The 14,681-nt window shown below is 41.4% G+C and overlaps 1 protein-coding gene across 4 annotated transcripts in view; it reads right to left on the reverse strand.

Annotated features, from left to right (window-relative positions):
• The window catches only part of SNN (stannin), a 178,000-nt gene that overhangs the window by 146,192 nt on the left and 17,127 nt on the right, over positions 1-14,681 (reverse strand). For 3 of the 4 annotated variants that reach the window (XM_029577118.1, XM_029577117.1, XM_029577119.1), the window contains one exon: positions 12,710-12,815. Coding sequence is in view for 2 of the 4 variants with exons in the window: in XM_029577119.1 (XP_029432979.1) it covers positions 12,710-12,815 (106 nt within the window). In the remaining 2 variants the exon portion in view is untranslated. Of the gene's footprint in view, positions 1-5,747; positions 6,801-12,709; positions 12,816-14,681 lie in introns of those variants that run through there. The other variant, XM_029577121.1, reaches the window with a different exon arrangement.

The raw sequence follows: 14,681 nt of genomic DNA on the forward strand, positions 1-14,681 counted from the left end.
AATGAGAGAAAAAATGTGTGAGGCTTGCTGGGCAGACTGGATGGGCCATTCGGTCTTCTTCTGCCGTCATTTCTATGTTTCTATGTTTCTATGTTTATACTTCCAACTTAGTCAGAACCAAATTTGGGATCTGGCACCATGAGCCTTCCTTTGCAAAGACCCTGAGCTTTCTCCCTTATTTTATTATTTATTTATTTATGCTTTTTATATACCGTCGTTCCAGAGGTAGATTACAATGGTTTACATTTTTAGCATTGAGTTACATTGTACATAAGGTTATAGAAAAATTCAAACAGCATTAGAATAAATGAAAAAGTAACAAATTTAGGAAAAGTAGTAATTACATCAAGAATGGATTAAAAAGTTCAAGAGGTAATTCAAATAGGAGTTGAAATAACATTAGGAAAAGGTAAGAGTATGATCTGCTTTCATGAATATACAAATCTGAAGAGATTTTGTCAAATATTAATTTTGTTAGTTCATAGGCTTTTTTAAAGAGCAAGTTTTAAGATCTTGTTTGAATTTCTTTTTTTCAGTTGAAAGTCTTAGAATACTTGGTAAAGAGTTCCAAAGTTTAGGTCCAGCAATAGTAAACATACGATCTCTAATCTGTGATATGTGTGTAATATTATTAGGATGAATAGAGAGAAAGCGTTTATTTTGAGATCTTAAATTTCTTAATGGATTGTAGAGTTGAATTGAAATGTATAATTCCTTCCCACCCCTAGTCACTCCAGTTACAATCCTGGGCCAGGGGCCATGCATCAGGGCTCAGCTACACTAACCGCCTTAACCACATCCTCTGGCAATGAATTCCAGAATTCAAATGTGCATTGCGTAAAAAAGGATTTTCTCTGATTTGTTTTAAATGTGCTACTTGCTAGCTTTATGGCCCCCTAGTCCTCGTATTATCCAAAAGAGTAAATAACTGATTCACACTTATCAGTTAAAGTGCTTTCATGATTTTGTAGACCTCTATCATATCCCCTCAGGCATCTAGTCTCCAAGCTAAACAGCCCTAACTTCTTTAGCCTTTCCTCATAGGGGAGCCATTCCATCCCCTTTTACCATGTTGGTCGCCCTTCTCTGTACTTTCTCCAATGCAACTATATCTTTTTTGAGATGCGGTGACTAGAATTGTACACAGTATTCAAGGCGCAGTCTCACCATGGAGCATTAACAGAGGCATTATGACATCCTCCATTTTATTTGTCATTCCCTTCCTTATAAATTCCTGACATACTGTTTACTTTTTTGATTGCTGCAGCACACTGAGCCATTGATTTCAACCTATTATCAACTATGATGCCCAGATCTTTTTCCTGGGTGGTAACTCCTAATATGGAACCTAACATCATGTAACTATAGCATGAGTTATTTTTCCCTATATGCATCACCTTGCACTTGTCCACATCATATTTCATCTGCCATGAACATTTTTTTTAATAGGCGTCATATATAAACTGGCCACCTTACATTTAGTATAGACGACAACACCCATAGGTATAATCATACACTCTCAAGTGAAATTAGTGACCAACAAAATCAATGTCCACAATTGCTCATAAAAAATTCAGAAAGATACTTACCTTGCAAGATCTTCAAAGCAGTATAAATCTCTTTATTCAATAGTAGCAAACCGGTCATGTTTCAAACAGAAAAAATTGAAAGTTCCAGTTGAATCGGCAAATGACGATATACAGAAAACACTCGACACCGGTGTTTCACCCAGTGTATATGACACCTATAAGAAATTTTCACTTACATATTTACTGTCCTACTATTTTGTTTTTTTGTTTTGTTAGTTTATAGTAGGACCGGTTGCACTATTTATGTTTGAAGAGGTTAGGCAGACAGACTACCTGGCTTTGAGGTGCTAGAATGGGACTCTGCAGCTTACCTAGGCTGCAAACTTCAAAGCCTGTAGACAAGTGCAGTGGATAACAGAGACTTTACTATAGCATTTAAAAAGTCCACCACTGTCAATTAGGTTAAACTTCTGCAGGGTTTACCGCACCCAGCCAGACTGCTACAAAGCAAAAAGCCTACTTTACGCCATCCCTAAAGAGCATCCAAAGGCTACAGCAATTCCAAAGCATAAAATCTCATGCCCTGCATTCTGCAGACAACAGCAATAGGGACTAAGGTAATTTTCCTGTACTTTTCTTCTACTTTAATCAAGTCGTGGGTTATTTGGATTCAATTAAGAAATGCTTGCAATACCAATTAAATCTTACCACTTTAATATTCTGCCCTCTGTTCTTAAGTGACTTAATCCAGCTAGAAGAGAGACTCAATGAAGCATGCGGCAGGCCCAAGGCAGAGTCACAGGACGATTTCATCGCTACAGAATATGCTGCCGCGTGCCCAAATCTACGCGCAAGTATCTCTCTGTGTAATCAAGCAAATGAAGAAGCTAACCATCCACAAACAGAATTATGTAGATAGTTAAATGGCTATTAGAAGGATATTTTTTAAAATGTATGCAGGGAGTGCAAGGACCTTTTTAAGTTTCTCCTTGAAACTCTGGGGGCTGGCAACACCAGCAGTACCTCCTAGCTCACAGACTCAGCCCCTGCTACGCACCACAAATCACATGCAGGGATCTCAAAATGAAACTCCCACATGTCTGCTGGCACCGTTCTCATCTCCGATCCTCTGTGGCACCGGTAAAAGCAGCCATGTACCATGGGTAGGGACCTTCGTTTTCAGTTTTGATTCCCCCCCCCCATAATTTATCAGTGTTCAGTGCAACAAAAACAAACATGAGATTTTACCTGGAAAAAAATGACTTGATAATCTTTTCCACCCCACTGATTTCTCCTGTTTTTTTGTTCTTGTTATAACAAACACCGATAAGATTCCTGGGTGGTGACATCTAATATGGAACCTAACATTGTGTAACTACAGCTGGGATTACTTTTCCCTATGTGCATCACTTTGCACTTTTCCATGTTACATTTCATCTGCCATTTGGATTCCCAGTCTTGCAAGGTCCTCTTGCGATTTCTCACAATCCTCATGTGATTTAACAACTTGGAATAATTTAGTGTCATTTGCAATCTGATCATTGTTCTCCTATATCAATTTTCAACTGCTGTGGCAAACTCCTTGGCTCTTTAGGTGGTGTTGCCTTCAATTACCTACAATATTGCTTTGAAGGCATATTAGTTATTTCCATAACAGAAATATCTGAGTCCAATCTTGCTCAAAGGCTATGAGTATTATATTAGCAGCCCTGCCAGTCCTGGATAACTCAAGGAAAAGGAGGTGAACCCAGGTGTCCACATTGCAGACACAAACCTGTAAATATGAGGCCATTAAACTGGCCAAGCACAGCTTTAATCCCTCGTTTCTTTTTGAGTCATGATTTCTCTTAAATAGTTTCTCTTAAATAGATTTCTCTTAAATAGTTTCTCTTAAATAGATTTCTCTTAAATAGATTTCTCTTAAATAGATTTCTCTTAAATAGTTTCTCTTTAATAGTTATGGTTGCAGATTAGAAAGGTTTATCAAAGCTGCATCAATCGTACAGCAGTTGGCTATAGGATTTTTAAAATAAATAATTTGCCAATGGCCATAAGAAGTGCATTCCCACTGGGAGCAGAGTTATAGACGAGTCCTTCCTTTGGATGCCCAGTCTCTCTTCCCTGTGAGACTGGGCATTCAAAAGGCAGATGCATGGGGCAGTTGCACTTTTTCCTGCATTTTGAGTGGAAATGCGAGAGATGATTTACTTTCAAATGAGCAAAAATCGGTACTAGGCCTCAAAACTGCCTGGTATTAACCTTCTTCTCAACACGGCTGGGAAACGTAAGGTCCCATAGCGACTGCTCACAGGAAAGGAGTAGGCATCTAAACCAGTTTTACTGCTTTCCAAGTAATAGCTTTAGTGTGACACTGCTAACACTGGTGTGGCTCGGAATAAAACACAGGGCATTACAGAGATGGTAAAAGAGAGAATGCATAAATCTTTGCTTTTCCAATATGAACATGACAGCTCTAAAAATGGACTTTGTTTCCTGCATGCTCGCACTTCTCATTACAAAAGCTGAAGGCAAAATAGTTGTATGGGGGACTTGCTATGGTTCAGTCCATAACTCGTAGGTGCCCATCTAAGGACAAATAGTGATTTACATTTTTTTTTTTTGGCAACTGCCTGACCAGGTCAGGTGATAACTAATGAATTTGGCTTAATCCATCCACACTTAAGGGTGAATTTTTTAAAAGCTGGCATACGCATTAATTAGAGGATGAGTGAATAGGTCGGGCTCACGCACTGACCATATTTTAAAACGCTGCTTTTCTGTACACCCTCCGACTTAATATCATGGCGATATTAAGTCGGAGTCCCAAAAGTAAAAAATAATTAAAAATTAAAAAAAAAATTTTTAATCAGCCTACGGCTCGCGAGTTGAAAACCGAATGCTCAGTTTTGCCGGTGTCCGGTTTTTGAACCCCTGGCTGTCAGCGGGTTTGAGAACCGATGCCAGCAAAACTGAGCGTCGGATGTCAAACTCACTGACAGCTGCTGCTCCTGTCAAAAAAGAGGCGCTAGGGACGCGCTAGTGTCCCTGGCGCCTCTTTTTACTGCAGGCCCTTATTTGAATACTGAATCGCGCGCACAGGAGAGTGGCCTGGGCGCTCGCCCGCTCTCCCGCGACTTTTACTGTATCGGCCTGTATGAGCGGGAGGTTCATGTCCCTTGTACACACAGGAATTTTAAAACTTGGCACCTTTAAGAGTTTACGAGGTCACAGACGAGGCCTTTGATTCATCTGGAAACTCCAGCAGACACCAAATTCCAGTGGTCCTTAGCAAGTCACATTTCAGATCTAACAAGCTCTTTCAAGAGGTGGATGTACGACTAAGTTCTTATGCATGCAAATTATCTACTTTCCTTGCTAAGCCATTAATCACTTCTTTTAGCAATTATAGAGCACATTTTTCAATAAATTACTTAACAAAAGTACGCATGTATCTTTCAGCCCGCACAAACCAGATTTTCAAACACAAACTGCCCAACTGCACAAACCAGATTTTCAAACACAAACTGCCCAACGAGGTCTTAAAGTAGGTTGAACAGGTTAATCTACGTTTGTAGTTTTCTCCCCTGACCAGGTTAAAACTAACCCTCCAAATACCTGTATTTATCTCAGCTAAAAGTATGCACATTGTGAACTACCAGGTCTAATTTTAACCGGCCAAAAATTCACCTCCACAGACTCTGCCGTTCTTCCCTCCTACCTTCAGTTTTCACCCACACAGTCCTCCGAATAAGCCTTTGAATGTTTACTCTTTTATGACATCAGGCATTTTATGTGCCTTCATTCAGAACACTTTTGTTTTAATCTTAAATTCAAGTTTCTTTCTTTCTTTTTTAAATTAGAGCTATCAGTTAATATCCTTCTCATTGCCTGGGTTACACTGACATCTAGTGGTCTGCTCTGATCCACTTTCTTTTTCTAATAATGCCTGCTAGTTCTTAACTTTCTTCAGTACCTCCCAAAAATAAGAAGAGAGAATGTGCTGCATGAGCCATAAAACTGGAGCGCTTGCCTCCTCCTTTCACGACTTTTAGGATAGCACTGAAAAGCTGGACAAGATGTATTAAGTTCAATAAGAAGGTGTCATATATAGAGAGGAATCTCAATTTGGGATTTTTTTTTTTTTTACCTCCCCAAAATGTAGACATTTTCCTGCAAAATAAAATTGTTCCTTTTCTTTAAATCTTGAGGCTGACTTTCATATATGCATAAAGGAATTTTTTAATTTACGCACTTTTTTTTTTTTTTTTTTAATCTTCCCAATAGTTAAAGTGTATTTAAACCTCAACAGTACAGGCTTTTGGACGTTGTAGGTTTCTGTAAAAACATGTGGGCAAGTCATAAGCATTTCCTGTAGACGCTGTGGGTACCCACAGATTGCCTCAGAGTGCTCTGCTCAGTCTTGATCTCTTAGATTGTGTGACTCGGGTGGGGCACGCGGAACAGGAATTTTCAAAACCACATGGGCTCCTTCTTTAGAATGTGAAATTGTTAAATTATTTCATAGAAACGACTAATAAAGGATTTGCCCGAAGTATAAAACAGTTTCCTGTGAAACTCTGTCTTGCGCAACAAACACTGAACTAGGCCAGGCCTGGGTTTGAACGCTGGGCCAGGGTCCCTGCTCCCTGAGCCAGTCAGGGATGGGGAAGATTCCCCGGGAGAAGAGTTTCAGCCATCCTAGATCTGGGGCCAGATCCGGGGTCCAAACTATATGTGAGCTCTGGAGCAAGCTGCAGCTTGCAACCCTTTGGCCAAGGATTGTCACTGAGGTGTCTGGGCCGAGTCGGGAGGGGGATAACCCAAGCACGGGCTCCTGGGGCCATAGCGCAATGAAGCCTGCTGAGGCTGAGCTGGAAGCTGTCAAGCCCTGCTCCCCCCACAGTCATGTAACTTGAACTGGCTTTAGAAAGAGAAGTTAAAAGAGGAAGGAAATGTCATCGTCCAGAGATTCTGCATCTTAAAACGAGCTGGCTTTCTTGTAACTCATCTCACTTCTGGTGGCATTTCCTTTGAGAGAGAGAGAGCAGCTGATCCGCCTGCTGTGTGACCATGAAGGTGGATACAGGATGATGACTTGGTTCATAACCCTGTACTGCCCAGGACAGGCAGCTTGTCAGTTCAGTCCAACACTGGCTTTGTTTCCATTCTGCTTGCACAGATTTTTAGGTTATTATTCTCCACCGAAAATCAGATGTGCTCTTTTCTCTGGGAGATGAGGGGTTTAAGAGGATGGCCATTCTTCACCTTGTGCTGCAAATCAAACAGAAATCCAGTTGACGTCCCTTCAGTAAGGTTTTGCAGCACCTCTGTCATTTCCAGCACGTGCGTCCCTACGGTAATATTAGAAACCCGACCACGCAAGCGCTGCTCCATAGTCTCCCCCTATGGTTCTTCTCAGTTTTGGGGGATTACGAGCAGCCTGAAGCCTGATCAAATAGAACAACATGCTGAAATCTAAGGGAATTAAGGGGACAATTCCAGTTTAATCTGAAGGGAGCTGTTCTGTGCCTTTCCTGCAATGAGCAATTGCTCAGATCTTCATCCCCCCCTTCCCCCCAAAAAATGTAACTGCCATTTGACTAAACTTTTATTTTAAAGTACATTAATGTGGGTGAAAAAAAATGTTTGGACTATTTTATAGTGTGCGAGTATGAACATTAAGTAAAATATTAAAAAAAAATAACCTATTTAGTTTTACACAAGAAATATTAACCACAAAAAGTGAAGAGCGGCAATACTGCCCAAAACAAGAGCCGGGATCATCTGCTCTATACAGATATGACAAAAATACAGAGCAATATAGTTCCTCCACCACCTCCTCCAACCCCCCCCCCCCCCCCAAAAAAAACCCAAACCCAAACAAACAATAAGACTCCAATGTATTAGCAGATTAAGCCAGGGGATACCAGCACGGAGTGGCAGGTACTACCCTTAACATAAGGCTTGGAGGTAACTTGCAGGGAGTGGCAGACACTACCATAAGCAAATTACCAGGCTGACTGGATGAACCATTGGTCTTTACCTGCCGTTATTACTATGTATTAGACCAGAATGGCCCCATTTACAGCTGTCTCTTTTGAACAAGAAAACCTTCCCCCAACCTGTTTCACTGTGAGCCAAGAGGCAGACCCTTTACCTTACTCCCTCCTAGCAGAAAGCAGAGTCCTGGAATCAAGGGGTGCAGCATTTTTAAGGAATGATTGTGAGGTAACCCTGAAACCAAATCATTAAATCATTCCGAGGGAGAGGAGGAGCAGCCTAGTGGTTATTACCGCAGCTGTTTCCCCGCTGCCAAATAGACTGATAAGTCAGGACTTGTCTGGCTATCTGGCAGGTTGGAGGGGGCGGGCTTCAGGTCGGGTGCAGGAAGCAGAACCCTCTGGCCACCGGGGCAGGGCCTGGGCACCCGCATGCCTGGGGGCTCCACATGGATGGTGCGCAGGCTCTCGCAGTCCTTGGGGTGCTTGCGGTGGTGGCCATGGAGCAGGTGGGCCATGGTCAGCTCGCCCCAGAAGCGTCTAGAGGCAGGCCAATTGGTCAGTAGATATCTATTTGGCACGGGTCATCACTACTTAGCCGGACAAGTATTTCATCCGACTAAGTACGGTGACCTGCGCCAGATAAGTACTGACTTATCCGGCAGCTGTTATCCGGGGGAGTGGTGGCAGCTACTACTTAGCCGGATAAGTACTGACTTATCTGTGGACATTTTAAAACTTTAAAATAAAAACTTTTCCCCCCCTTTTTTAAGGGTTTTAAGTGCTAGCACAGTAGCTCTGGAAACTTAACTTCAGCTCTGACCTGGAGTTAAATTTCCAGCGCTAAACAATGCGCGTTGGTCCGATGCAGTCTCTCTGCATCGGGGGGGGGGGGGGGGGGTACTGCTTAATGCCTTCATTTGCATGGGATTTCCAGGCGAGGGCACTACACAGAACTCCCAATCAGGCGCGCACAGTTTTTTTGCGCACAAAGCTACTCGCTGCATTGGGAGTATGTTCTGCCTGCAGAAAATGCACGCTGAAGTGCAGGCAAAAACGCGCGCCCTTCTGCAGGGCCTGTTCGATCGCGCGCCCGCTAGGGACAGGGAAATACTTACCATCGTTGAATGTAATCCGCTTTGAAGTGCCTGAAAAAGCAGATTGTAAACCAAATAAATAAATATTTCCAAGACCTCGGGACCGCTCTGCACGCTGTAACCAATCGACAAGTGCAATAGTTGTACTTTTTTTGTGTCAACAGAGTCCTAAGATCTTAAAAGTCCTGCTCGGACGATGCCAACAGGCGGGTCACAAGGTCCTAGGAGGCGTGTCACGGGGCCAGGAGGAGGCTGGTCTCTCCTCGTCAGCCCAGGTGGGAGTTGCTTGGCTTCTCCTTTATCAGGCCTGATTAGAGGCTGCGTCCTCCTTCACCCAGATCAAAGCGAGACATTGCCAACGCCTGCTCCTCTGGGTCAGATGGAACACGAACCTTACCCCCCCCCCGGTTGGGCCTGGAAGTGATGCTGCTGATGCTTTCCTTCACCCTCGGGAAGGGGGGGGGGGGGTTGGCAAAGAAGGTTGGAGATGCCGGGCAGGGAGGTGGAGGAAGGGGATACAGAGAGTTGAGCAGGGGAGAGAGGGAGCACAGGGTAGAGGATTTGAGAGGTTGGGAATACTGGACAGGGGGGTGTGCGAGGGGATGATTGAAATGGAATAATTGGGAGAAAGGAGGGATGAAGGGAGCATGGAGGGAGAGTGCCAGGATGCAAAAGCCATAGGATGTCAGTCTGGGGATTGTACATTTCTTCTCTCTTTGTGCTTTGCTTAGTGTAGGAGGAAATGTGTTTCTGTTGTTTCCCCAGTTTTGCACGGCATGCAGAGGGGCTTTTAGGGTTTCCATTCCAGTTTTTCTCTCCACGTTTGTAATTTGTGCTCTTTTAGTCTGTATCTGGTGAAGGCTTGTTCTGTGGGTGTGACCGAGGTGAGGGATTTTATTAGCATGTGGGCATCTGTATGAGTCTTATTTGGACATGCATTGGTGGTGCACTGCTGCCTTTTCATTGGCAGGGTTATTACTGTTTGAGTCCTCGTAGTTAGTGCTGTTATGGCAGGGCAGGTTTGCTATGCATGTGCTGAGCATTTCTTTTTTCCTCAGGTTTTATTTTTTTTACAACATGCCTGGTAGTAGAGAGAGGTTTCCCTCTCCCCCCCCCCCCCCCGATACTGAAATGATACCAGTATCAAAATATCTTTATTTGTATGTGAGTTGTTTGGGGAAATATCCTAGTTCTGCAATGCACCTATTATTGGGGGGGTCATGAGATTCCTGTGGCTGCAGAGTAGGTGTTTAAATTTAGCCCCATGATGGTCATGTGTTCCGCGTGTCACTCATGTGAGCATCATCTGTCAGATGCAGAAAAAAAGGTTGAGAACCACTGATCCATGGGATACATTAGATATTTGATCTAGAATGCACTGTATATTTGGAGCCTGTTTGCTATGAATCATGCTGGATCTGATGCATTTGTTAGAACAACAGTAAGACAGATGCAGTCTGAGCCCTGTGCTTTTTGTTTGCCTGCGGATGGCTGCGGCATTATTTGTTTCTGTATTCCACCCTGTGGAGGTTGCCTGCAAAGGGGGGCATAGATATTTTCATATAAACAGAGGTGGCCAACTCCGGAGAGCCACAAACAGGATATCTGCAATGAATATGCATGAGGTGTATGCAAATCTACCTCATGCCTGGTTGTGGCTCTCCAGGAGCAGAGTTGGCCACCCCTGTGCTAACCTCCTGATTCTCCTTAACAAGGAAAGAGAGAAGTTGGAGGGAAGGCTGCATTTCTCCACTTTACCAGAGTTTGTTACTGGTAAAGTGCATTTCCCCCCCTACAATTTTACTTTACTATTCAAGTTCCGCAAACAGTATTTGGCAGCCTGTTTATGCAAGAGACCCGAAGCAAAATGAGTGCGCAAAGGGTAGGAGAAAAAAAAAAAACGGTGACTAAGCAAGATAATGTGAGCAAATCTTGCAGTGTTTGTACCGCAAAAAAAAACCAAACCCCAGCAGCCTCCACATTGTGGAATGTGTCACTTGTATTGTGCCAACAGCTTCTCCCTAATAATGAAGGCTGAAGAAGGAGGGAAGGTGCCACATGGCTGACCTGGTTATTATCTGTGCCCATACTATGCACGCACTCAACAGTTTTGCCGATTGCATAATGACAAGGCCTCTGCTCCAGAATTGGTTTCACTTTCTTCCTTGGAGCATTAACAGCTGTGATTGTGGAAACCAGCTCTCCACCCCTTCCCCTGCAAAGCAAACCTGGCACTTTGCGTGCACGGGAGAAGGTGTATACAGATAGATATAGATTATATGCGGGTGCACGTTATTCTATTTTTTTAAATTTTTCTGCCTCTCCTTGTGAGCTGATGGAAGAAAACTGCAGCTGTGGCCTGCTTCTCTGCAAAAGTCCTGTGACACACACACAGATCTCTGCCTCCACTAAGCTTTTATTACAGCACTGAGGGATTTTCTTTTATAAAAGAAATGGAAATTTAACTTTTTTTTTTCAAGTATTATAAGCCCTACCAAAGCAATGGTGCACAAAAATCAGTAGATACATAAAATCCTTAATCTACAAAGCTTAACAACACACTAACACACCTCACCTTCTTCTCCCACAAAACAAACAATGACAGCTTTGCTTTATCCAGGGGTTTGGTTTTTCCTACTCTCTTCCTACAAGATGAGGGTTAGGTGATCGCAGCCCTAACATGGTATCTGTGATTCTTTCTGGGCACTCAGCCCTTTCCAGGCTGAGTGCCCAGGATAGTGCCTGGATAGTGCCCCATCCAGGCACTATCCAGGCCTGATCCCGTTTGGCTTCTGAAGAGCTCACAAGTTTAGGCTCTCCTAGGCCAGCATTACTGATTAGACAAGCCTTAAAAAAAAAAAAAAAGTATATTGATACATTTTTACATTGTTTCAGCCACTGTTTTGAAATGCTTGTGCTACATAAAACAGCCAGTTTCCCCCACCTCTGCAATCAACTTGTCCTCAGTGACTATAAGTGCAACTGACCTTGATAAAAATCCACCAGTATTCTGCCCTAATAGAAAACTACACTTTGTCCACCAGCTGATCCATGCACTCCGACAAACTACTGTTTATTTATTTATTTATTTATATGTTTTATATATCATCGTTCCATGGGAAAATCACTAGTTCATAACGGTGCTCAGGTTAGACACTCATAAATAAATAACGAAAACTGATTGGAGCCCAGGGAAATATTTAGTTACAATGTGCGGATTCAAAGACAGATACATTTAAGAAACATAACTGGGTTACGAGGGGCTAGGGTGGGGTAAAGATAAGTACATTTTAGGTGTTCAGGCTCATGGAGAACTGGAGGCATCTGCCAGGTCTTCGACCCACTCTTTAAAATTTTCTTGTCTGTTATAGCTCGCAGAGCCTCTGGCATGGAGCTCCGTATTTTTGGTCCAGCGACTGAAAATCGCTCCCTAGTTTGCGTTAGATGTGATTTTTGGCTGCCATGTTAGTCCATCTGACTGCACAGACATAAAGCTTAACAAACACCCACATAGAGCAACAAAGGCAACTAAATGAAGTTTTTCTAGAAAATGGAGAAAATAATTCAATAGATTGCATCTTATGTCTGTTTTTGATACTTTATATGTATTGGGATGAAAAGCCAACTCATAGATGTTGAGCACCTTCTACCTCACTGGATAGGTTCATAAATGTAGAAATATCTCTAATCCATAATTGGCTTAAAAGCATCCCTCAAATTTGTAATAAGTCTTCAACAGTTTTATATTTTACGTGAATGGTTTTATTTTATGAGCTCCCATTGAATTAAAAGACGAGTATGTCTGTCCCTTGAGCTCCACTTCAAACATAAGTGAACTTCTTGACATGCCAAATGATTACATGTGTTACGTCAAAGTCCTTTGAATGAATTCTTCCTGATATCTTTTGCATCACATACATATGTTCATGTTACAAAATCCCATTCAACTCTCCAAAATCAGACCAACAAAGGCCTCTGTTTCACTTTGTCGAGCTTCATCAGGGGAATGTATTTTTAGGTGGTACCTGCTCAATACCGGTACTCCTCATGTGTGCATTGACTTTTTCCTGAAAGTAACACTTACCTTATCGCATGACTTAGTTGTTCTGAATACTGTGTAATCGCCTGTAGTTCATAGCTGACCAAATATCCTTCACAACCCTGCTGATACAAGGGAAGCTGTGTTTTAACTGCAATGAGAAAAAAAAACAAACAATGCTTGCTTTAATAAACACGGCACATTTATTTATCTATCTCACCGTTTAGATCCCTTTCTATCCACAGTTCTAGGTGGGTAACAGAAATAAGTACATATTTAATACAATCATATAAACAATAAAATTAAAGAAAAACAAACATTTTAAACAATAAATCATATTGAATAGCAAATAATAAAACAAAAACTTATTAAAAAAATTACAAAACTGAACTAAAAACTAAAATAAAAAATTACATATCAGCATTAAAAGCTTGCTTAAACAAGAAAGTTTTAACATGCTTTCAGAACGTCAGGTAACATTCGATGTTCCTAATCTCATTGGAGAGGCTATTCCATAAATATGGACCAACTACATAAAAAGAATTCTCTCTCGTCTCAGAGAGTCTGACTTGTATGGTATTTCTAATGGGGTTTGTCCTGATGACCTGAGTGTATGTGATGGTTTATACAATTTTAGAACTAGACTGACGCACCTTTGGAGTATCACCTTTTGGATCACGATGAACCATTATAACAATTTTAAATTGCATTCTCCATTCTATAGGCAACCAATGGGGTGATGTTAGCATATAGATTGGGGCCCATCAATCTGGCCATTGCATTCTGCATGACTTGTAAACAGCGTCACATATATGCTGGGATGCCAATAAATAAAACATGAAATACTCACAAAGTATTGTATACAGCTATGAAAAATAAATAAAGCATTGCATTAGTCTAGTTTAGAAATAACTAATTCCTGGATTATACTGTGAAAATCATTAAAATTTATTAAAAGCACTAGATGCCACTTGTCTGTTCTCTTTCATTGATAAATCAGATTCTAGTTTCACCCCCAAATTTCTCACTACATGAGATATCTTAATGTTCAAGTTGTTAAAATGAAAAAAAAAAAAGTGGACATTCATCATATGGAAATCTGCTTAGTATCATATTGTTAGTTTTTTCAACATGAAGAGAAATTTGTTTTTGAACATTTAGTTGTTAATTGTGGGCAGGCACTGTCACATTTGACCAAATGTTTTGGGGATAGATGATATCACAGGAAGAAAAAAATTTGCTAAATTTGCTAGTATGCTAAGATGCAGATAAACATTAAATAGTAAAGCCAATAAGGCTGAGCCTTGAGGCTCACCAGCAACCATGTCACGCCATTTTTAGGTTTGGTTGTCTACTCTGACTTGAAACGTAGTTTTTCAGAAAGGGTTCAATCCACTGGAGTACTTTCCCAGCTAACACTATATCTTTCAGGCACTGCAGTGAAATATGATGGTTAATCGTATCAAACATTTACGGTATTACATTTCTTTTAATTATTGCTTACTCCATAGTTCACAAAAAAGAATTTCTTGCATGTGATTAATAAAACTAAACAAGTGAATGTAAGACAGAAGTGCAACTCTGAAGCATTTTTGAAAAAAAAATTCTTTAAGAAAGTCTAAAAAAAAAAAAAAACATGATCCAAAGTTATTTCTGAAACTGCTCATGGCAAAAAACATCTGACCAGGAATAACCTGTTTGCCATATATTCCGTACAATTATTGTACCCAGGTATATCTGCTTAGCTTCCCTCTTGTTCATCTTGCAGGACTGAAAATGCCATGAGAGCAAACCGGAAGCGATGCTAACTAGTGTGTCCTACCTTTATACAAATGAAAATCTGTCAAACACCTGTTTTGTAACAAAAAATGGGTGGCGCTCTTCAAGCACGTATTCCATCAAACCTGCTTAACTAGGAACGTTCAAGCATGAATATTAAAAAAAAAAAAAAATCATTCAAAAGCCCCACATATCGATCGTAAGCATACTTCCCATTCTAATACTGAATTTAGTCTTG

This window comes from Rhinatrema bivittatum, chromosome 14, assembly GCF_901001135.1.
Source record: "Rhinatrema bivittatum chromosome 14, aRhiBiv1.1, whole genome shotgun sequence".
NCBI classification, from domain to species: Eukaryota; Metazoa; Chordata; class Amphibia; order Gymnophiona; family Rhinatrematidae; genus Rhinatrema; species Rhinatrema bivittatum.